Genomic DNA, 24908 nt, shown 5'->3' with positions numbered 1-24908 from the left:
GCAGGACGAGCCCCCACAAATGTAACACTTACCCAACAGGCTGGTATATGTCTAGGGGAAAAGGAGATCCAGCCACACACCAACCCGCCTCCGGTACATGCAGGTGCTGTGAGAATCGCGTTTATGCCTCGCGCCCGCCAACAGTATCAAACCCACAACAAATACCGGTATGAAATACACTTTAAAGAGTTTACTAAAATTAAAAGAGTATTAGGCAATACTATATATATATATATACAAGAAAAAACAAAAGGTGCCAACTTATCAAAGTTCAGTCAGTTAGTGCACTCGTTGGAGCTCAACCAGCGAACCATTCGACTCCTCGTCGCTTGCCTCCGACTTCCACGTCTTCCACCTCGGACTCCCCGGTGGTCTTCCGAGCGCACGTCCTCCTTCCTTGGCATCTCCCTCCCGACTCCCTTCACCCCCAAGCCCGCGCAACCCCTCCCCCAAGTTCCCAGCCTCACAAAACACAATAACATTCCCCATTGATTAACAAATGAATACAATTACCATATCAGCCATTCTAAAGTGAAACAACGGCGAGAGAAACATTTAACAGACAAAGAAACATTCCTACTCGTAACAAACCAAAGAAGCCCTTTTTAGTAACATACACAGGACATTGTACATAAAATTATTTGTTTTTGTAAAAATTGTATTAAATGTGTGGCCAATAGTTATTGGCACTCATCTGGTGCTGAACTGGCTCCATGGCTGTAGACTGGCATTCAGGGACTCTGCAATTCATGTTCCGTAGAGTATTTGTATGTCTTTTTTTATAATTTGCATGATTTGTTTGCTTTTTCGCACATTTGACTGTCCTTGTAGTGTGGGGTTTTTCATGAATTCTATTGTGTTTTCCTGAAAGAAGATGAATCTTAAAATTGTATATTATTAAGAAGGCAAATGGAATGTTGGCCCTCATTGCTAGAGGGATTGAATTCAAGAGCATGGAGGTCATGCTGCAACTATACAGGGTACTGGTGAGGCCGCACCTGGAGTACTGTGTGCAGTTCTGGTCTCCATACTTGAGGAAGGATATATTGGCTTTGGAGGCAGTGCAGAGGAGGTTCACCAGGTTGATTCCGGAGATGAGAGATTGAGTTAACTGGGACTATACTCTCTGGAATTCAGAAAAATAAGACGGGATCCTACAGAAACATACACAATTTTGAAAGGGATAGCTAAGATAGAAGTAGGAAAGTTGTTTCCATTGGTAGGTGAGACTAGAACTAAGGGACATTGCCTCAAGATTCAGGGGAGAAGATTTAGGATGGAGATGAGGAGAAACTGTTTTTCCCAGAGAGTGGTAAATCTGTGGAATTCTCTGCCCTGGGAAGCAGTTGAGGCTTCTTCACTAAATATATTTAAGATACAGCTAGATAGGTTTCTACATAGTAGGGGAATTGAGGGTTATGGGGAAAAGGCAGGTAGATGGAGCTGAGTTTACGGACAGATCAGCCATTAACTTATTGAATGGCGGGGCAGGCTTGATGGGCTGGATGGCCTACTCCTGCCGGGACTGGGAAGCTCCTGCACCTACTGTCTATTGTCTATTATTTCTCTTTTTTCTTATGTTCTTATATGGTATGCATACTTCGATAATAAATGTGCTCTGAATTTTGGTGTTGCTGCCTCAGGTTGACCTTAGATGCGATCTATTTGGTGCTTGCGAGTTTTGCCTGTGAGATTTTGGGTCTTTGCCCATTGTTCCATTTTCCTTGAAGACATCCTCAAACCTTTTGCCTTCATTGATCAGAGCACTGACTTCAAGAATCCAGAAATTATATGTACAGTGTGGATTTCTGGTCACGTATGTAGAGGATTTGGAAAGAGTACAGAAGTTTATCAGAGTGCAGCCTGGATTAGAAAGTGTGAACTATAAGGAGAGGTTGAACAAACTTGGGTTTTCTCTGGAGTGTCAGAGACTACAGACCTGTTAGAAGTTCACACGCCTTTATACGAAGCATAAAAAGCATGGACTGTCAAAATCATTTACCCGGGGTAGAGATGCTAGACCTTTGACATCTGTCCAGCAAGTTCATTTAAGGTGAGAAGCAGAAAGTTCAAAGGAGATGTGCATGGAAAGTTTTTTTACACAAAGTATCTTGCAGGGTGTTTGGAACAGACTGCTGGAAGTAGTGATGGGAGCAGATGCAATAATGGAGCTTAAGAGGCTTTTAAATAGATACTCAGTACTGTACAAAATTCATAGATAGCCTGGGTGCTTGAGACTTTTGCACAGTACTTTAGCTGGGAATGGAAAGATATAGATCACGTGCAAGTGGAAGAGATACAGTTTACTTTCAAAGTTCACAATAAATTTATTAACAGAGTACATACAGATTATTTTGCCATATACAACCCTGAGATTCATTTTCTTGCAGGTCTTCACAGTAAATCCAAGAACACAATGAAAGGTGACACTCATTAGGACTGGCAAAGAACCAGTTTATGAAAGAAAGCAAACTATACAAATACAAAGGAGAGAAAATTGTAATATAAATAATCAATAGATATTGAGAACATGAGATGAAGAGTCCTTGGAAGTGAGCCCGTAGGTTGTGGGAACAGTTCAGTGATGGGGCGAGTGAAGTTATCCCCACTGGTTTAAGAGCCTGATGGTTGAGGGGTATTAACTGTTCCTGAACCTGATCTGGGTTTGGCATTGGTGGAGGACCTGTCCTGTGTTCTATATTTCAGACAATAGGCACAGTTCATTTCTCCTAGGTAAATGACAAAAGAAGTAAAGAGCAGGTTTAAAGATTAGATTAGGTTTATTTGGCACATAAGTATATCGAAACATCAAAACATACTGTGAAATGGCTTAATATAGAATATAGAAATCTGCTGCACATTACAGGCCCTTCTGCCAACAATGTTGTGCTGACCATGCAATCTACTCTAGAAACTGCCTAGAATTACCCTACTGCATAGCCCTCTATTTTTCTAAGCTCCATGTGTAAGAGTTTCTTACCAAACCCTATTGTATCCACCTCCACCACCATCACCAAGAATGCATTCCATGCACCACTCTATGTGGAAAAATTTATTCCTGACATCCCCTCAGTACCTACTTCCAAATACCTTAGACCTATGCCCCTCGTGTTAGCCATTTCAGCCCTGGGAAAAAGTCTCTGACTACTCACACGATTAATGCCTCTCATCACCTTATTCACCTCTATCAGGTCACCTCTCATCCTCCGTCACTCCAAGGAGAAAAGGCCGAGTTCACTCAACCTATTCTCATAAGGCATGCTCCCCAATCCAGGCAACGTCCTTGTAAATCTCCTCTGCACTCTTTCTATAGTATCTACATCCTTCCTGCAGTGAGGAAGCTAGAACTCTAACACAGTACTCTGACCAAGGTCTTATACAGCTGTAACATTACCTCACGGTTATTTGAATCAAAGACCAAGATAGTCCAAAGGGGTGCTTGTGGCTGCCTGCAAGTATTGCCATGCTTTTTGCATGCCCACAGCTTACTGCCCGTAACTGTTCATCTTTGTACTGTGCAAGGAAACCAGAGCAGCTGGAGGAAACCCACACGGTAATGGAGAGAACGTACACACTCCTTACAGACGGTGGTGGAACTGAACCCGGTCGCTAGCACTGTAATTCTGTTATGCCAGCCATTACACTGATGTGTCACCAGGTGGTAGGCATGTGAAGGAGAATACACTGTAGAGATTCAGGGAGATAAGTGGCAGGGTAATAAGAGAGATCCGTTTTTCTAGTGGGACATAGCATGGAGTTCATGGGTCTGAAGGCTTCTTTTTGTCATAGGAACCTACCGTATATTCCTCCACCGTATATTTTAATAAATTACCTCACAAGTTTAATTCTTATCAGATTATTTTAAAATAGGAGAATATATTGTGGAAGTGCTGGCCTCACTTCAGAATGGATGTGTTGCAGGCTTGGAGAGTGTAAAGAGGACATTCACTAGAGTGGTTCAGAGCTGGAAAGTTTGATTACAAGGTTAGACTAGAGAAGTTAAGGCTGTTCTTCTTAGGCCAAAAAAGATTGAGAAGAACTTTGATTGTTGGAAGATATTTACAAGACCATGACTTGTTTACACAGAACAAGTTGAGAGAAATTGTTTCTTTAAAGGACTGTTCAAGGACCAGTAGATCAGATTTAAAAGGAAATAAGAATCCTTTTTACGCAGAGAATGGTGAGGATTTGGAACACTGGCTGTGGGGCTGGCAAAACCAGAATTAACTGGGAGAAAATCAGATGTGTATTTGGGGGAAAGTAACATACAGGGCTACAGGAAAAGAATTGGGAATGGTTCTGAATAGACCGAAGCTAGCATAATTTGATGGGCTGAATAGCTGTGGCATCATAATACTTTCACAATTCTATGAACCTTCCGAGTTGACATACCTAATGATTATTTTCAATTCTTGTCTGGGTTTTCAGGTGATCTACAAGAAGTTTCTGATAGCATGTCCTTTTACCAACATCCATGCAAACAGCACCCTTATGGCCAGCAATTACTATGAGAATAAAACCTACAATAACAGTGGTGATGTTTACAAGGAGGAAGAATGCACCCCACGGTTATTTACTTTGAACTCACAGGTAAAGAAATCAGCAGACGGGAATATTCTGCAGAGATAACATACTGCTAGAAGCTGGAGTGTACGCATATTTAAAATCGTGTTTAAGAATGGATTTTGTTATTGCATAGGGTATTTATAATAGATGGTGTAAAACCTTTTTCTATTGTTTGCAGTATGATGTAGAATACACTCAGTGGCCACTTTCTTAGTTACAAGAGGTACCTAATAAAGTGGCAACTAAGTATATTTCAGTATGTTTGTGGCCTTTTGCTGCTGTGGTCCCACCCACCTCACGGTTCAATGTATTGTGTATTCAAAAATGCTCTTCAGCACGCCGCTGTTGTAACCAGTGATTATTTGAGTTACTGTCACCTTCCTGTCAGCTTGAACCAGTCTGGCCATTCTCCTCTGACCTCTCTCATTAACAAGGCACTTTCACTCAAAGAACTGCTGCTCACTGGATGTTTTTTTGTTTTTTGAACTATTCTCTGTAAACTCTAGAGTTGTGTGTGAAAATCCCAAGAGATCAGCAGTTCCCGAGCATTCAAACCACTCTCCCCGGCACCAGCAATCATTCCACAGCCAAAGTCATTTATATCACATTTCTTCTCTTTTTGATATTTGGTCTGAGATCCAACTGAATCTCTTGACCATGTCTGCATGCTTTTATGCATTGAGTTGCTGCCACATGATTAGCTGATTAGATATTTGCATTTGTGAGCAGCTGTACAGGTGGAACTAATGACATAGCCACTGAGTACTGTATTTAGTAATGACAATCAGTGGAATATACAAGGATTAACTAAAATGGAATCTAGATTGAATCTTGTTTTCTCAGGTTTCCTGCTCTCATTTTCTTAGTTTATTATCTTTTGACACAAAAGGAAATGATGATGGATGCTAGCTTGCCTTTTTTAGGTGTCCTGAATGCTGGGGAAACCAGTGCACATAGTGGAGCTGGTTCAGTTTACAACTTCCTGCAGCTTTTTCTGCTCCTGTGCAGTGGCCTGTCCATACCAGATCATGATGCTCTCCATGGTATGCCTGTAGACGTTTGCAGGAGTCTTTAGTGACGTACCAATCTGATGATGACATAAAGAGTGGTCGTTGCCTGGCCTGCTCTGCAGGGCTGGTGACACACAGTGTGTCAAGAAGCTTTTGGGTAGGCTCATGAACATGCAGAAATGGTATGAAATGGGCCATGTGCAGACAGTCAGGTTTACTTAAATTTGACGTTAGAGTCGGGATAGACACTGTGGACTGAAGTGTCTGTTCCGAGCCATACTGTTCTATTTATGATGTTCTAAGTGTTCAGTTTTCCATCTCTCTCATTTACAGACTGCATACACCATCCCCATCTTGGCTTTTGCCTTTGTTTGTCATCCAGAAGTTCTTCCCATCTACACAGAGCTGAAAAAGTATGTACGCATATCACTTTTAGTTGTGGTTCTTTGATTGGAAGCTGGGCTGCCAGAGGATGATGAGCCTGGAGTTTTGAGGTCATTGTAAAAGCAACTCGATCCCTGTCTTGGTGTTAGGATAATGTATATACTTGGATGAGACTTTGTGTTTCAATGAGGGCTGTGCATTTTTCAAGTATATAAGCTCAAGTACCCAGTTGACAAACAGGTTTTGCGGACAAGCCGGTTTATTTATTGATTGGGATACAGCGCAGAAGTGGCCCTACTGGTCCTTTGAGCTGTGCTGCCCCCAACCCTATATTTAACCCCAGTCTAATCAATACAATGACCAGTTAGCCTACTTGGTGTATCCCTGGACTGTGGGAGGAAACTAAAGCACCTGGAAAAACCCACACATTCCTCAGGAAAGACATACAAGCTCCTTAGAGAAGACACTGGGATTGAACTCCAAACTGCGATATGCTCCAAGCTGTAATAGCGTTGTGTTAACCACCACACTCTCACAGCTTGGGTGAAGAGTTTCTACAGTCCCTATTGGAACTTCCATAGTCAACGCCTGGACCTACCTCTGTCTAGTTCAGAGACTACTTACAGGATTGGGAAGCAGGAAGGGGCGAGATTTGTGAAAACTGGAGATCAATAGCCAAGAATTAGGGACTAAGATTTTTAATGGATTTTTTAAAAAGAAATCCTTGAAAGAAAAGTCACAGTAGAGACTGCATCACAGCTCAGACTTTTTGAACTATTTCTCAGTAACTAGGAATTGGAAAATTAGTTACCTTTAAAGGTTTCTTCAGAAAATTCATTAGATATACGGTGGATTCTGGTTGATTGGGACATATCTGGACCAGAACGTTTTGGCCCAATTAGGCAAAATTTCATGGAAATAGTTAAAAAGATATAAAAGAGATAAACTACTATTTAACTGAGTAGCAAATTATGTACAGTATTTAAATAAAATGCAGAACGAATTAGAACACTATCAATACTACAAAACTTCTATTAGGTTCATGATAGTTATTGATGGAGGAATTCATCCAGTATACTGTCTGATTAACAGTAAATGAACAACAGTACAGATACCTAATGCAGATAATGGAGTGTCTCCATACAATGGTTTTGATGATTGCATCCTCCAAGTCTTCATTTTCATTGTAACATTCAAGATGTTTATCGAAACCTTCAAATTCTTTGTAGTTCCTAACTTGTTGAAGTAGTGTACTCGTTTTATTTCACTTCCAGCCATTTCTGCCATCTCCAAGCCTGAATGCTTGAAACCGCAGTGAGCAAATTAGTTCAGAATTATCTTACTGCTTATTTCTCACCAACTATCAGTGACGAAAACACACACAACTGATGCTATTTAAAAACTATTTGCTGTAAGCATGGTGTAGGGGCTAATGGCTACACAAGTACACGTGATTGACACTAGTTCGATCCTGTTTGACAATAGTTTCTTGTCCCAATTAAGCATCACAGTGTCCCAAATAATTAAAGGGCATCCTGGCTATTTTCTCAATTAGATTTTGTTCTCTAAGCGTTGTCCCAAATAAACAGCTGCCCCAATTAACTGATGCCCCAATTAGCCAGAAATCAGAGTATTTAGAAGACATAATTTTTAAATTAAGTGAGACACCTTGATGTATTTTTTAAAAATTCACAGCATTACTAAAGCTATTTTGAATTAGCTTTGCTGGTCTAAAATTTTCATTTCACATATTCAGTCTTATGTGATTTGGAGCAGTTTTTGAGCAAGTCAAGCCCAATCCACCTTTGAAAAGGCTGGGTCTCTGAATATCAGTAAGACATATCTATTTAATGAAATTTTTTTTGTAATGTCAGTAGATTGTATAATTGTTAACTGATGTTGTCATAGAGTTATGAAGTCATTGCAGTACACAACAAAGCCGTTTCACCTTTCAAATCCATACCAAGCCAGTTGGTGAAACCTTTTCCTGACACCACCACTGCCTGTATATTTATTTTCTACATGCCAATGCAAATACTCATTGAAATCATTGATCACCTTCGCTTCAACCATCTTCATATACAGTGAATTCCCCATTACTAACCCTTCCAAATAAATAAAAATTAGAGAGAATATTAAACAAAAGGGTTTCTGCAGATACTGGAAATCCAAAAACATCAACTGCTTATTCCTCTCCGTAAATGCAGCCTGAGCTGTTAAGTTCCTCCAGCATTTTGTGTGTTACTCAGGGAGATTATTTTTATGCAGCATAAAGATGTTTTCTCGAAAATGAAGAACATTTCCCAAACAGAAAAAATCTGTATAATTCCAGCCCAAATTATAAATCTGTATCATTTTATTCTTCATCTAATACTAATACTAATTAGACCCTTTCTGAGTCTAATCTTAAATTTAATCATCTTAATTGGGTACACTATTTAGTCAATCTCCTTGGCTGCAAAAAGAACACCCAACTTCTCTAACCTGCCCTGCAGCTAAAATCCCTCAATGCGGCAACCATTGTGGCCAGTCCACACTGCACCCTCTCAGAGACTCTCACTGCCATCTTATCGTGCAGTTTAAATACTGGGAACACGATAGTCAGATGACTTACCTCGTGTCTCTGGCAGATCAGAATTTGTAATCACAAGTGAGCGAATGTGTGGGGTTTTCATTGTTGATAATAATCTTTGGTGCCTTATATCTAAAATATGCAACTTCTATTCCAGCCCAACCAAGAAGAGAATGCAGCAGGTGGCGAACGTCTCCGTCCTGGTGATGTACCTCATGTATTTCCTCGCAGCCTTATTCGGATACCTGACATTCTATGGTGAGTTTAAAAAGTGTTTTCATCAGTGACAGTGATAAAGATAATGAAGACTTTGTTGGCATTCTTCTCATCCTTCTGAGCTAGTTATAGGACCCATGGCAACTCTCCTACACTGTGGCATTAACCTCATGCCTTACTGGCTGTGTCACAGCCTCGTATGGAAACACAATGCCCTTGAACAGAAAAGCCTACAAAAAATAGTGGATATGGCCCAGTCTATCATAGGCCAAGCCCTCCTCACATCTAAATGGAACATAGTCACAGGAAACTGCATCCATCATCAGGGACCCCCAGCACCCAGGCTATATGCTCTCTTCTTACTGCTGACATCAGCAGCCTCAGAACCCACACCACCAGGTTCAGGAACTCAAGGCTCTTGAACCAAAGAGGTAACTTCACTTGCCCCCCATCACTGAAATATTCCCACAACCTATAGGCTCAATTTCAAAGCTTCTTCATCTCATATTCTTGATATTTATTGCTTATTTATTTATTATTATAATTTCTTTATTTTTGTGTATTCAGTTTGCTGTCTTTTGCACACTGGGTGTGGTCTTTCATTGATTCTATTATGATTATTAGATTTATTAAGAATTTCCACAGGAGAATTAATCTCAGGGTTGGAAATGGTGACATATTTATACTTTGATAATACAATTATCTTGAACTTTGAACTGAGTCAAGAATCATTTCATAGCACTCCACCAATTTAGGTTAAATCAGTTGACATAAATGGTTACTGAATTTTCCTTCTTCCAGATGCAGAATCTCTTGCATCTTGCTCCATCCTCTTTCTCAACTTTCTTTAGTTTCTCTCAGTAAGTCACGGATTTGCTATCCTTTCTCTTTTGGAACCATTTTTGAACTCTGTGCATTTTTACATAAATATCTTGGTCAAAACAAAGTAGTGCCCTTGCCAAGTAGTGCTGGTGCCAATACCTTAACAAAGATTCTTGATAGTCTAGTCAGTCTTTTGTTGTTATGTTCCTCGTGCTCCTTAACAATTAACATCTTCTAGATGTCCTATACTGGAGTTTACCTGGCTTTGGATTCCTTGTACAGTTTATTCATATCTGTGACTACAAATATTTTACATAAACAGCCTCAGGATAGAGGGACATCCATTTAAAACAGAGATGTGGAGAAATTTCTTTCTCCAGAGGGTGGTGAATTTGTTACCACAGGCAGCTGTGGAGGCCTGGTTGTTGGGTGTATTTAAGGTAGACATTGATAGGTTCTTGATTGGACACAGCATCAAACATTACATGGAGAAGGCCAGGGAATGAGGTTGAGGAGAGAAAAAAAGGATCAGCCATGATTGAATGGCGGAGCATACTCGATGGGCCTAATTCTGCTCCTATATCTTACGGTCTAAACCTTCAGATTTCAGATTCAGATTCAGATTCAGTTTATTGTCATTTAGAAACCACAAATGCAATGCAGTTAAAAAATGAGACAACGTCCTCCGGAATGAGATCACAAAAGCACATGACAGAACAGACCGCACATGAAAAACCACATAACGTTTGGTAATCCCCAATCCAGGGTCCGGAGAGGCTGCTGCGTATCAATATCGCGTTACCGTTTTAGCACGTTTTCCAGAAAGGAACTCCAAACCCATCAGACAAAACAAGACTACCCAGACACACCAAGTCAAGAGACCAACACTACCACCCAACAAATCAAAAACCTACACAAAACCACATAGTTATAGTTAACGTTTAGTTGCAACAGTGCAGACAATACCATAATTGATAAAAGACTAACTGACAAAAACCACATGATTTAACATACAGTTACAACAGTGCAAAGCAATACCGTAATCTGATAAAGAGCAGACCATGGCACAGTAAAAAAAAAGTCTGAAAGTCCATCATCTCACGCAAACGGTAGAAGGAAGAAAAACTCTTCTTGCCATCAACCTCCAGTGCCGCAAACTTGCCGATACAGCCCCCTGGAAGCACCCGACCACAGCCAACTCTGAGCTCGTCGGAAAACTTCGAGCCTCAGACCAGCCCTCCAACACCGAGCACCGAGCACCATCTCTGCCAAGCGGTTCGACCCTGGCCCCGGCCGCCAAGCAACAGGCAAAGCCGAGGATTCGGGGCCTTCCTCCCGGAGATTTTCCGATCGCACGGTAGCAGCGGCAGCGAAACAGGCATTTCAAAAGTTTCACCAGATATTCCTCCATGCTTCACCCATCCATCTCCATCAAATCAGGATTGTACATGGCATCCTACTTGACAGATATTCATTCCAAAGTGGCCGCTGCGTCACGCCACCATCTTTATCAAAATTGTGATCTTGCAATGTTAAACATTCTATCAGCCCAATCTAAGGCTCTGTGGACTCTAGGTTATATTTCCTTCTCTGGATTTCCTGGTTTGTGTATTTTCCCCACAACCACTTTAGCTCAGTATTGACATCTTATAATGCACCCACTGTCTTACAGAGGAACTGGGATGGTAACCTTTATGTGGGACGTTGAATCAAAACTCCAATTCCATTCTCAGGTGAAGCAGACTGGTGCAGTCACATTACTTCAGAAAAGATCAGGGGCTCTGCCTGGTGTCCTCCCCAACATCCAGTCTTCTGCTCACAATGACCTGCATACTACGATCCAGCAAACTCCGGACTTCGGAGAGTCAAAGTCTCCCTCAGCAAATGGATCCTTGATTTCCTGAGCAAGAGACAACAGTCATTAAGGACCAGCAGCAATACCTCTGCTACTAATATTCTGAACACTACTCCACTTCCTGTACACTCATGGCAGTCTGGTCAGATTCTGTTGTAACTCCATCTACAAGTTTACAGATGAGATCACTGTAGGGGGCCCTATTTGAAATAGTGATGGGTTGAAGTACAGGAAGCAGATAGAGAGTTTAGTGACATGGTGTCATGAAAACAACCTTTTTCTCAATGTCAGGGAAACAATGTCATTGACTTCAGGAAGGGGGGGTTGAGCACATGCTCCTGTCTCCTTCAATAGTGTTGAGGCTCAGAGCTTTAAAAGCGTCTAATTTCTAGGAGTGAACTTCAACAATAGCCTGTCCTGGTCCAACCATGTTGATGTTACAGCCAAGAAAGTTTACCAACACCTCTACTTCCTCACGAAGCAAAACAAATCTGTCAAGTCCCATCAACCCTTGGCAATTTTTGTACATTCTAACTACTATGGCAACTGCTCTGCAAGTGTTTCAATCGAAGCAAGGGGCTGAGAGTGGAAGACTGAAGGCATCGCGGAGAGAAGGTTGTTTTTCTTTAACAGCTTGGGGAAAAGAGGCTAGACTGCGCAGGCGCGTGACATAGCGCACCAAGGTTTAAAAGGGAGAGAAAAACTTTCAACAGTCTCTTCACTCGAAGCAAGGGGCTGAGAGTGGAAGACTGAAGGCATCGAGGAGAGAAGGTCGTTTTTCTTTAACAGCTCGGGGAAAAGAGGCTAGACTGCGCAGGTGCGTGACATAGCGCGACAAGGTTTAAAAGAAAGACCGCCATATACAGCAGCCATCCTTGGAGTGGACTGAATCAGAGTGGGACGGCTTTGGTTTAATCAGGCTTCAGCAAGAAACAGGCAGAGGCGAGGATAGGTTCCGGTAAGTTTCTGTTTTCTTTTTTTTGTTCAGACTAGAGAATATGCCAGGCAGGATGTTGGAATGCTCCTCTTGCAGGATGTGGGAAGTCAGGGAGACGTCCGGTCTCCCTGACAACGATACCTGCAAGAAGTGCATCCAGCTGCAGCTCCTAATAAACCGTGTTAGGGAACTGGAGCTGGAGCTGGATGACCTCCGGATCATTCGGGAGACTGAGCAGTTTATAGATAGTAGCTTCCAGGAGGTAGTTACACCTACGGACCAGGGCACAGGTAATTGGGTTACCGTCAGGTGAGGGAAGGGGAAAGGGCAGGTAGTTCAGGGTTCCCCTGTGGCCATTCCCCTCCAAAACAGGTATACCGATTTGAATACTTTTGGGGGGGATGACTTACCTGGGACAAGCTGCGGCAGCTGGATCTCTGGCACTGGGTCTGGTTCTGCAGTGCAGAAGGGAGGGAGGAAGAAGAGGAGAGTGGTAGTGATAGGGGTCTCCATAGTCAGGGGTACAGACAGGAGATTCTGTGCTCGTGACAGAGACTCCCGGATGGTTTGTTGCCTCCCGGGTGCCAGGGTCAGGGATGTCTCTGATCGCGTGCACAACATTCTGAAATGGGAGGGTGATCAGCCAGATGTTGTGGTACACATCGGTACCAATGACGTAGGTAGAAAGAGTCAGGAAGTCCTGAAGAGTGAGTACAGAGAGCTTGGTAGGAAGTTGAAAAACAGGACCTCGAGGGTAGTAATCTCAGTATTGCTACCTGTGCCACGTGCCAGTGAGGGTAAGAGTAGGATGCTTTGGAGGATGAACACGTGGCTGAGGAACTGGTGTAGGGGGCAGGGTTTCAGATTTCTAGATCATTGGGACTTCTTCTGGGGCAGTTGGGACCTGTACAAGAGAGACAGGTTACACCTGAACTAGAAGGGGACCAATATCCTCGCAGGGAGGTTTGCTGGTGTTATTGGGGAGAGTTTAAACTAGCTGTGCAGGGGGATGGGAACCAGAGTGCCAGAGTAGATAGTGGAATGGAGGTAAAAGTAAATGTGTTAGTAGTTCATGCAAAGTCACCAATAGTAAGGTTGTGTGTGGTGGTGATAATCTTTTGAGGTGTGTCTATTTCAATGGGAGGAGTATTGTGGGAAAGGCAGCAGAGCTGAGGCCTGAATTGACATGTGGAATTATGACATTGTAGCCATTAGTGAAACTTGGCTACAGGAGGGGCAGGACTGGCAGCTCAATGTTCCAGGGTTCCGATGTTTCAGACGTGATAGAGGCAGAGGGATGAAGGGTGGGTGGGGGGGGAGGTGGCTTTGCTAGTCAGGGAAAATATTACAGCAGTGCTTCGGCAGGACAGATTAGAGGGCTTGTCTACTGAGGCCATATGGGGGAGCTGAGAAACAGGAAAGGTATGACCACATTAATATGGTTGTATTATAGACCAGTGAGAATTGGAGGAGCAAATCTGCAGAGAAATAACAGACAACTGCAGGAGACAGAAAGTTGTGATTGTAGGAGATTTTAATTTTCCATACATTGATTGGGACTCCCATACTGTTAAAGGTCTAGATGGGTTAGAGTTTGTAAAATGTGTTCAGGAAAGTTTTCTAAATCAATATATAGATGTACCAACTAGGGAGGATGCAATATTAGATCTCCTATTAGGAAATGAGTTAGGACAGGTGATGGAAGTGTGTGTAGGAGAACACTTTGGTTCCAGTGATCATAACGCCATTAGTTTCAACTTGATCATGGATAAAGATAGATCTGGTCCTTGGGTTGAAGTTCTAAACTGGAAAAAGGGCAAATTTGAAGAAATGAGAAAAGATCTAAAAAGCATAGATTGGGACAGGTTGTTCTCTGGCAAGGATGTGATTGGTAAGTGGGAGGCCTTCAAAGGAGAAATTTTGAGAGTGCAGAGTTTGTACGTTCCTGTCAGGACTAAAGGCAAAGTGGATAAGAATAAGGAACCTTGGTTTTCGAGGGATACTGGAACTCTGATAAAGAAGAAGAGAGAGATGTATAACATGTATAGGCAACAGGGAGGAAATGAGATGCTTGAGGAGTTTAAAAAGAGTAAGAAAATACTTAAGCAAGAAATGAGAAGGGCTAAAAGAAGACATGAGGTAGCTTTGGCAGTCAAGGTGAAGGATAATCCTAGGAGCTTCTACAGGTATATTAAGAGCAAAAGGATAGTAAGGGATAAAATTGGTCCTCTTGAAGATCAGAGTGGTCAGCTATGTATGGAACCAAAAGAAATGGGAGAGATATTAAATGGGTTTTTTGCATCTGTATTTACTAAGGAAACTGGCATGGAGTCTATGGGAACAAGGCAAACAAGTAGGGAGGTCATGGACCTTATACAGATTGAAGAGGAGGAAGTGCTTGCTGTCTTGAGGCAAATCAGAGTAGATAAATTCCCAGGACCTGACAGGGTATTCCCTCAGACCTTGAAGGAGACTAGTGTTGAAATAGCAGGGGCCCTGACAGAAATATTTAAAATGTCGGTATCCACGGGTCAGGTGCCGGACGACTGGAGGATAGCTCATGTAGTTCCGTTGTTTAAAAAAGGCTCAAAAAGTAAGCCGGGAAATTATAGGCCGGTAAGTTTGACATCGGTAGTAGGTAAATTATTGGAAGGAATACTAAGAGATAGGATCTACAAGTATTTGGATAGACAGGGACTTATTAGAAAAAGTCAGCATGGCTTTGTGCATGGTAGGTCATGTTTAACCAATTTATTTGAGTTTTTCAAGGAAGTTACCAGGAAAGTGGATGAAGGGAAGGCAGTGGATGTTGTCTACATGGACTTCAGTAAGGCCTTTGACAAGGTCCTGCATGGGAGGTTGGTTAGGAAGATTCAGTCGCTAGGTATACATGGTGGTGAGGTAGTAAATTGGATTAGACATTGGCTGAATGGGAGAAGCCAGAGAGTGGTAGTTGAGGATTGCTACTCTGAGTGGAGGCCTGTGACTAGTGATGTGCCACAGGGATCAGTGCTGGATCCATTGTCATTTGTCATCTATATCAATGATCTGGATGATAATGTGGCAAATTGGATCAGCAAATTTGCTGATGATACATAGATTGGAGGTGTAGTGGACAGTGAGGAAGGTTTTCAAAGCTTGCAGAGGGATTTGGACCAGTTGGAGGAATGGGCTGAAAAATGGCAGATGGAGCTTAATACGGACAAGTGTGAGGTATTGCACTTTGGAAGGTCAAACCAAGGTAGAACATACAAGGTAAATGGTAGGACACTGAGGAGTGCAGTAGAACAGAGGGATCTGGGAATACAGATACATAATTTCCTAAAAGTGGCATCACTGGTAGATAGGGTCGTAAAGAGAGCTTTTGGTACATTGGCCTTTATAAATCAAAGTATTGAGTATAAGAGTTGAAATGTAATGGTGAGGTTGTATAAGACATTGGTGAGACTGAATTTGGAGTATTGTGTGCAGTTTTGGTCACTTAATTACAGGAAAGATATTAATAAGGTTGAAAGAGTGCAGAGAAGGTTTACAAGGACGTTGCCAGGACTTGAGAAACTGAGTTACAGAGAAAGGTTGAATAGGTTAGGACTTTATTCCCTGGAGCGTAGGAGAATGAGGGATGATTTGATAGAGGTGTACAAAATTATGATGGGTATAGATAGAGTGAATGCAAGCAGACCTTTTCCACTGAGGCCAGGAGAGAAAAAAAACAGAGGTCATGGGTTAAGGGTGAAGGGGGAAAAGTTTAAAGGGAACATTGTGGGGGGCTTCTTCACGCAGAGAGTGGTGGGGGTGTGGAATGAGCTGCCAGATGAAGTGGTGAATCCGGGCTCACTTCTGACATTTAAGAAAAACTTGGACAGGTATATGGATGAGAGGGGTTTGGAGGGATATGGGCCAGGTGCAGGTCAGTGGGACTAGGCAGAAAAATGGTTTGGCACAGCCAAGAAGGGCTGAAGGGCCTGTTTCTGTGCTGTAATGTTCCATTGTTCTATGGGTCACGAGAAGCTGCAGAGAGCTGAGGACACAATGCAGCACGTCACCAAAACCGGCCTCCTGTTGATGCACTCTGCCTGTACTTCTTGTTGCCTTATTAAAGTCACCAGCAAAATCAAAGACCCCACTCTGAAAGCACATATTACCTGGCTCAAGACAGCTGTTATCAGTCACCTCTTGTACGATAGGATGTACTCCTGAGGTCTCAATCTATCTCATTCTGACCTTGCACTTTATTGTTGACCTAAACTGCACTTTCTCTGTAGCTTTTACACTTTACTCTTCATTGTTATTGTTTTACATTGTTCTACCTCAATGCACTGTTCAATGATTTGATCTGTATGAATTGTATGCAAGACAAGCTTTTCTATGTATCTTGGTACATGTGACAATAATAAACCAATTCCAATACTTACTTACATTTCAACAGTACTTCACAGAGCATAAAGGATGTTGGGATGTCCAGAGATTGTTAAAGACAATACAGTCGGTCCTCCTTATCTGCAGGTTCCACATGCGTGGATTCAACCAACCGCGGATTGGGAAAGCCCATAAGTTCTCTCTTCAGCACTCGTTGTTTAACTTTTTTTTCTTGTCATTATTCCCAAAACAATACAGTATAACAACTATTTACAAAGCATTCACATTGTATTAGATATGAGTTACGAATGAGTTCCGTTCCTGAGTCTGTCCTTAAGTCAGATTTGTACGTAAGTCGGAACAAGTACATCCTGTATTATTTAGCATCAGTCAAACGTTTGTCTTAGTATATAGTATATATTTTACTTTTCTATGCATATAAAACACTTAAGAAACGTATGTATTTCAATAATTAAACCACTGCGTTGCTTAGTAATAATTGTAGTTTTCACTGGGGCAGGGCCTTCACATGCTTCATTATTCTCACTTTATCCTTTAAAATTGTTCCGATCGTTGACTGACTGTAGCCTAACATTTTTCCAATGACCGATGGTGTTTCACCTCTTTCCGATCACTTTATTATTTCCACTTTATTTTCAATCGTGATCGTTTTCTGTCAACGGAACAGAAACACTGTGGATTTAGCAGCGGTCGCGGGTGGGGTTCCAGAGCTCCGCTGGGTCCTGAAGTCCACCCGCACTGAGACAGGTTAAATAAGGGACTTGAGCATTCGCGTTTTTTGGTATCCGCAGGGAGTCCCAGGACCAATCCTCTGCGGATAAGGAGAACCAACTGTACATAATTGGAATCTGTTTCTCCTACAACTAAGAACAGGCGTTTGTTGTTAGTTTGGGCATGCATTTATATTCCAGTTACAGATCAGAAGTCATAACATTCTGTTTTATCCTTTACAGGAAGAGTTGAACCGGAGATGTTACACACATACAGTAGAATTGACCCTTTTGATACTTTGATTCTGTGTGTCCGTGTTGCCGTGCTGATTGCTGTAACGCTGACTGTACCCATTGTACTTTTCCCGGTAAGTGTAGGGGTCTGTGCATACACCAGAATCAATGCTGACAGCTTACTCTATTCAGGCAGAATATAGCATTAAAATGTTTATTCAAAATTCATGATTTATGTGATAAGTTTGTTGAATGCTATCATTTTTTTCTCTCCCCTTGTACTTTTTGTTATTTCATGCATTGATGGAAGAAGCCGCCCAATCCTTTGCGTCCATGCTAGCATCTGCATTCTATATTTTTAGAGTAGATTTTCTTTTGGCAAGTGGGCTGTTGATGCTTTTCTTTGATTGGGTTCTTTGTTTTGTGACTGGAGTAGACGAACCTCAAAGATCTATATTGCATAAAAACTTTATACTTTGAATCCTTTTGAATGTATTTTCTAATTTTCAAGTGTGATAACACCTTTTCAAAAGCTCAAGTTCTCAGCATTATTTATTTTTTATGTCCTTTCACAATTTGTCTTATTTTTCACATGTCATTATTGGTGTGTAGTTTTTCATTGATTCTTCTGTGTTTCTTTGTTTTATGTGAATGCCTGCAAGGGGTGCCATGATAGCATAGTTCAGAGTTCAATTCCAGTGTCTTCCTTAAGAAAGTTTGTATGTTCTTCCCGTGTGTACATAGGGTTTCCTCTTGGTGATCTGGTTTACTCCCACAGTCCAAAAATGTACCGGGTAGGTTAATTGGTCATTGTAAAATGTCCTGTGATTAGGTTGTGGTTAAATCAGGAGTTGTCAGTGGTTGCAGTGCAGTGCGGCTTGAAGGGCCTATTCTAAATAAATAAATAACAAATCTCAGGGTAGTACATGGTGACATATACATATTTCAATAATAAATTTACTTTTAATTTAGAACTTTGTACATTAGGCTGCCCTGAGTCCAAATAGTAGGAATCGTGTGTTATAGAAAAGTAATTAGCTTTCTTTTTGTCTCTGATTAGCAGTGAGAAGGGGAATGCAGGCAGAGAAATATAAATCTAACTAGTGGTTCTTTGTTGCTTTACTTTCAGGTTTTAATAGTTTAAAAGTGAGGCAGAATGTCTCTTATAATTTGTTACAAAGATTAATGATAATTCCATCTCACTACAAATGTTTTGTTGCATTAGTTATCTATATTGATCTGGAACATATCACATCAAAGTCCACCTCAGTGAACTGCAAAGCTGTCTAATGTAATTTATTATTTCTGGAGAGGTTATCAAGTTCAAGGTCAAGTTTAATTATCATTCAACCTTACATGAATACAGCTAAACAAAACAGTGTTCCCCAGGGGCCAAGGTACCAACAGTACAAGGCACATATAGCATATGTAAGATAATAGTAAACATATAGTCACACAAAAAATATAATATAGCCCAAACCCCTGAGTGCCACATCACTTTGAATAACTGAAGATAAAAAACTGCAGATTGTGAAAATCTGAGACAAAGCAGAAAACGCTGGAAAGACCGATTAAACATTATTTCTGTATTATTGCCTAACCATCTGTGTGGTTCTGGTATTTTCTCTTTATCACATTTAATCCATCTCACCTTGTGATTAGATTAAGCAATGAGATGCAAGTTTTTGATTCGTTCAGACAACAACTATTGGTCTGTTTCTTTGCCACTGAAGCAGAAATAATTGATCACTGAAGTAGTCAATTCAAGAATAAAAATTCAGACTGTTGTTCTTCATTAAATGTCAGAGCACAGTTCAAACTGACCAGAGTTTTCTCAAGGAATAGAAGCAGGCACAGATTATTCATACCCTTACACCTGCTCCATCATTCAGTAGGATTATAGCTAACTGTTTACCTCAGTACCACCTTCCTGCTCTAACCCCATCTCCCTTGATTCTTTTAAATATCCAGAATATCTCTCCCTTGAATATACTCCAGAGCCCACATGGGAAGAGAATACTAAGGATTCATTACCCTCTGGATGAAGAAATTTCTTCTTTCTCACCTTGGGTATATTTATTAAAGTGGAAATTATGTGTTCTTGATTAGTTAAGTGCATCAAATATTACAGGGAGAAGGCAGGAGAATAGGGTTGAGAGGGATAATAAATCAGCCATATTTGAACAGCACAGCAAACTCGGTGGACTGAATGGCCTAATTCTGTTCCTATGTCATATGGTCTTATTATGAATAACGAGTGGTTAATTTGGCACTGTGATCTGACATGTTTTAATTTTGTTTAATAATTTTTCTGTGGCACTTTATTGAAGACCTTCTGAAACTCGCATCTACTGGTTTACTCTTATTTGTTTTGCTAATTGCAACCTGAAAGACTCATCTCAAAAATTATTTCCTTTTCAAGAATTGACATTGCCTCTAGCCAAAACTGTTTTTATTTTCCAAATACCATGAGGTGACTTCTTTAATAATAGAATGCAGTATTGTCCTGACTACTGATGTCAGGTCAACTGGCCTATTGTTCCCTCTCTTTCTCCATTTTTGAATAGTGGAATTAAATTCGCTCCCTACCAAATATGACAACCATGATAGAATATGTGAAATTTTAGAGATAACAACTGAAGCACATCTCATAGCCATCTGTTTCAAGACCTTGGGATGCTGAAATTTTATGGAATTTCAGTGCCTTTAATTTCTCTGATATTCTTATCCTGGTAATGCTAATTTCATTAAGCTGGCCATTTACTCTGAATCTCTTGCTCTCCTCCATTTCCAGGAAGTCTTAGTGTCTTCTTCAATGTAAAAAGGCACAATATAGTTGTTTGTTTCCTCTGCCGTTTCTTTATTCCCCAGTGTCTCAATCTATATGCTCACTTCTGCTAATTTTTGATTTTTCAATCTTGCCAGTCTTGCGATGTACAACCCATAAAATATTTTGGAGAGAAATTAGATTTAATTCATTGGCTCTAGACTGATGATAAAATACCAATCGCAGGCTTTCTTCTGTACAATTTCCTCCAGGGACATTGCTGGAACCCAGTGGGTGGACATGAGTTCAACAGCTAAATGAGTAATCGATTTATATTCAAAGTTGAAAGTAAATTTATTATCAAAGTACATATATGTCACCATGTACAACCCTGAGATTTGCTTTCTTGCGGGCATTCACAGTAAATTCTAGAACCATAAAAGACTCAATGAAGCACTGCACTCAACAGGATGGACCAGCAACCAATGTACAAAATACAACCAAATATATTCCAAAATAATAATAATAAATAACCAATAAATATTCAGAATGTGAGGTGAAGAGTCCATGAAAGTAAGTCCGCAGGAAGTGGGAACAGTTCAGTGAAGGGGTGAGTGAAGTTGTTCCTATGGTTCAAAAGCCTGATGACTGAGGAGTAATGACTGATCCTGAACCTGGTGGTGTGAGTCCTGAGGCTCCTGTATCTGTATCTCATATTCTGTATGACTCAAATACCAAGATGCATGAAAAGTAATTATGTGCCACCCAGACAGATCATTCCATACATAAGGACATTGAATTAGTGCAAAAGGAAAAGCAAATCAGAATAGAGGACAGAGTAATTGGTACAGAGTAAGTGCAGTGCAGGTGGTTCACTGACCACGACCCAGTAGATTGAAAGACCAAGAGTTTCATCTTTATAGCATAAGAGTCTAGCCTATACTTCGGCACAAGATGATTACTGGTTCATAGACAAAGTTCTCCCACTTACTCATTAGCTTTTATGGGCATTAAAATTTCAGTTAGCATAGCTTGTAGGAACTTAATATCTCCATGTGACAGGAATCCTCCAAGTACATTATGGTGTAGAGTGTGGAGTTCCCAATTTAGCATCACACCCAGGTGAATTTTATTAATAACCTCTTGCACTTGTATGCTAGGATGTGATTTTTGCAATAGCATTAGAGCAAATATCTAGGGCATTTTATATTTATGTTACTGTAATAATACACTGGTACCTAACTGGTTATTTTTAATGAGACAACTGAAAATAATGCCATTAACTTAGTTTGAGTCTCCATGGTTGTGGACTTGCTGCAGTTTGTGCTCTGTGTGTTATTTGTTTACTTTTTATTGTTTGCTCAATTTGCTCTTTATTTTTTGCACACTGAGTGTTCAACAGTTTTCGTTGTGTGGGGTTTTTTAATGGGTTCTACGGTGTTTCTTTGTTTTGTGACTGCCTGCAAGAAGATGAATCTCATGGTGGTACATAGTATGCAGTACATACTTTGGTAATAAATGTACTTTGAACGTAGTTGATGTTATTTGGCGTAGACTTCATGATGATCATAGGTATGGGCATCCGTTAGTCTCGTGAGACCATGGATTTGTGCCTTGGAAGTTCTCCAGGGCACAGGCCTGGGCAGGGTTGTATGGGAGACCAGCCATTGCCCAAGCTGCAAGCCTTCCCCTCTCCACGCCACCGATGTTGTCCAAGGGAAGGGCACTAGGACCCAAGCAGCTTGGCACCGGTGTCGTCGCAGAGCAATGTGTTGTTAAGTGCCTTGCTCAAGGACACAACACGCTGCCTCAGCTGAGGCTCGAACTAGTGACCTTCAGATCACTAGACCAATGCCTTATCCACTAGGCCACGCGCCAACACAAATGATGATCAGACTACCACAATAGCTTTGAATGCCACAACTGGTTGTAATGAACTAATAATGGAGGGACCATTGGGTGGGTAAGAGGGCACCCTTGGAGGTAAAGAGACCAGGGACCTATTTCTTGTTAAGTTTTTTATCATTCCATATTTTTGTTGGTGTATAGGTGCGCCGTGCTATCCAGCAGATGCTGTTCCAGAACAAACCCTTCAGTTGGCTCAGACACATCAGCATAGCCATCATTCTTCTGAGTGGCATCAACTTGCTGGTCATCTTTGCACCCAACATTCTTGATATCTTTGGAATTATCGGTGAGTGTGATGGAGTTTATTAGCACGAGTAGACAACAAAGTGTTATAATGCTGCAGCAAAATCCCATAGTTCGAAAGATAACCTATTAATCAAGGTCTGGGTGACTATGTTTTAGAATAAAGAACAGGGAGATGTGAGCAATATCTTTTTATATGTATTTTTTTCAGTTTTTTATTGAGATACAGTGTTGGACAGACTTTTCTAGAACTTCAAACCATGCCACCCAGCAACCCCCGATTCAACCCTAGCTTAATCACAGGACAATTTACAATGAGCAATCAGCCTACTAACCACTATGTCCTTGGACTGTGGGAGAACACCAGAGCACCTGGAGAAAACCCATGCATTCCATAAGCAGATCGTGCAGACTCCATAGAGATGACGCTGGAAATGGACTCTGAACTCCGATGCTCCAAGCTGTAATAGTGTAGCACTAACAGCTACACTACCATGGTTCCGAGAGAGTAACTATGATCTTGAATGCAATATTGGCAAGGGTAGTGGAAATACAATCCATCAGGAATTTGGAAGGGGGCAGGTAATTTGCAACATTACAAGGAAAGATCAGGCTAATGGGATTCGCTGACTGAATGGGCGGACGGTCCTCCTGCAACAGTGGTTCTGTGAATTTATGCTTCTATGTTATAGTCCAGCAGTTTGACATACTCACCCAAGCTGTTAACATTTCAACACTTGCTTTGCACCAAGCTTCTGCTTGTAATGCTCTGACCTACGAGTAGTCAGCGTGGCTTTGTCAAGGGCAGGTCATGCCTTATGAGCCTGATTGAATTTTTTGAGGATGTGACTAAACACATTGATGAAGGTAGAGCAGTAGATGTAGTGTATATGGATTTCAGCAAGGCATTTGATAAGGTACCCCATGCAAGGCTTATTGAGAAAGTACTGAAAGTATTGAGAAAGTATTGAGAGGCATGGGATCCAAGGGGACATTGCTTTGTGGATCCAGACTGGCTTGCCCACAGAAGGCAAAGAGTGGTTGAAGATGGGACATATTCTGCATGGAGGCTGGTGACTAGTAGTGTGCCTCAGGGATCTGTTCTGAGACCCTTACTCTTCGTGATTTTTATAAATGACCTGGATGAGAAAGTGGAGGGTTGGGTTAGAAAATTTGCTGATGACACAAAGGTTGGAGGTGTTATGGATAGTGTGGAGGGCTGTCAGAGGTTACAGCGGGACATCGATAGGATGCAAACCTGGGCTGAGAAGTGGCAGATGGAGTTAAACCCAGGTAAGTGTGAGGTAAGTCACGTATGATGGCAGAATATAGTATTAATGGTAAGATTCTTGGCAGTGTGGAGGATCAGAGGGATCTTTGGGTTTGAGTCCATTGGACACTCAAAGCTGCTATGTAGGTTGACTGTGTGGTTAAGAAGACTTACAATGCATTGGCCTTCATCAACTGTGGGATTGACTTCAAGAGCCAAGAGGTAATGTTACAGCTTTATAGGACCCTGGTCAGACCCCACTTGGAGTACGGTGCTCATTTCTGGTCGCCTCACTACTGGAAGGATGTGGAAACTATAGAAAAGGTTCAGAGGAGACTTACAAGGATGTTACCCGGAGCATGCCCTATGAGAATAGGTTGAGTGAACTCAGCCTTTTCTCCTTGGAATGGAGGAGGATGAGAGGTGACCTGATAGAGGTGTACAAGATGATGAGAGGCATTGATTGTGAGGATAGTCAGAGGCTTTTTCCCAGGGTAAACTGGCTAGCACAAGAGGGCTCAGTTTAAGGTGCTTGGAAGTAGGTACAGAGGAAATGTCAGGGGCAAGTTTTTTACGCAGAGAGTGGTGAGTGCGTGGAATGGGCTGCCGGCAGTAGTGGTGGAGGCGGATACAATAGGGGCTTTTAAGTGACTCCTGGATAGGTACATGGAACTTAGTAAAATAGAGGGCTATGGGTAACCCTAGTTAATTTCTAAAGTACATGTTTGGCACAGCTTTGTGGGCCGAAGAGCCTGTATTGTGCTGTAGGTTTTCTATATTTCTATGTATAAGTATAATGTGCACAAATTATACAAATACAAAACCTAGTTGCTGCCCAATTCATGAAGCAGCTTTTAATAATTTAATGATACCCCCCAGCACATTTCTGTTAAAGGTATGAGGATTTCAATTGGGGAGAGGACATTTTAGCCTGCACTAGCAAGTCAGATAAGGCCTTTAAGATACTTGCAATATACAACCGCCAACCTTTTCTGAACTTCTGCTTGTTCTGTGACCTTGACCAGAGTAACATG

General features: G+C 41.4%; 1 protein-coding gene across 3 annotated transcripts in view; it reads left to right on the top strand.

Moving 5' to 3' along the window:
- The window catches only part of slc38a3b (solute carrier family 38 member 3b), a 284604-nt gene that overhangs the window by 237529 nt on the left and 22167 nt on the right, over positions 1-24908 (top strand). For all 3 annotated transcript variants that reach the window (XM_073072906.1, XM_073072905.1, XM_073072904.1), the window contains exons 10-14: positions 4429-4590; positions 5910-5989; positions 8690-8790; positions 17696-17820; positions 22503-22647. In XM_073072906.1, coding sequence (XP_072929007.1) covers positions 4429-4590; positions 5910-5989; positions 8690-8790; positions 17696-17820; positions 22503-22647 — 613 coding nt within the window. The remainder of the gene's footprint in view (positions 1-4428; positions 4591-5909; positions 5990-8689; positions 8791-17695; positions 17821-22502; positions 22648-24908) is intronic.

Source organism: Hemitrygon akajei, chromosome 19 (genome assembly GCF_048418815.1).
Source record: "Hemitrygon akajei chromosome 19, sHemAka1.3, whole genome shotgun sequence".
NCBI lineage: Eukaryota > Metazoa > Chordata > Chondrichthyes > Myliobatiformes > Dasyatidae > Hemitrygon > Hemitrygon akajei.
Note: the sequence above shows the minus strand (reverse complement) of the source record. Positions and strands in the feature narration are given on the sequence as shown.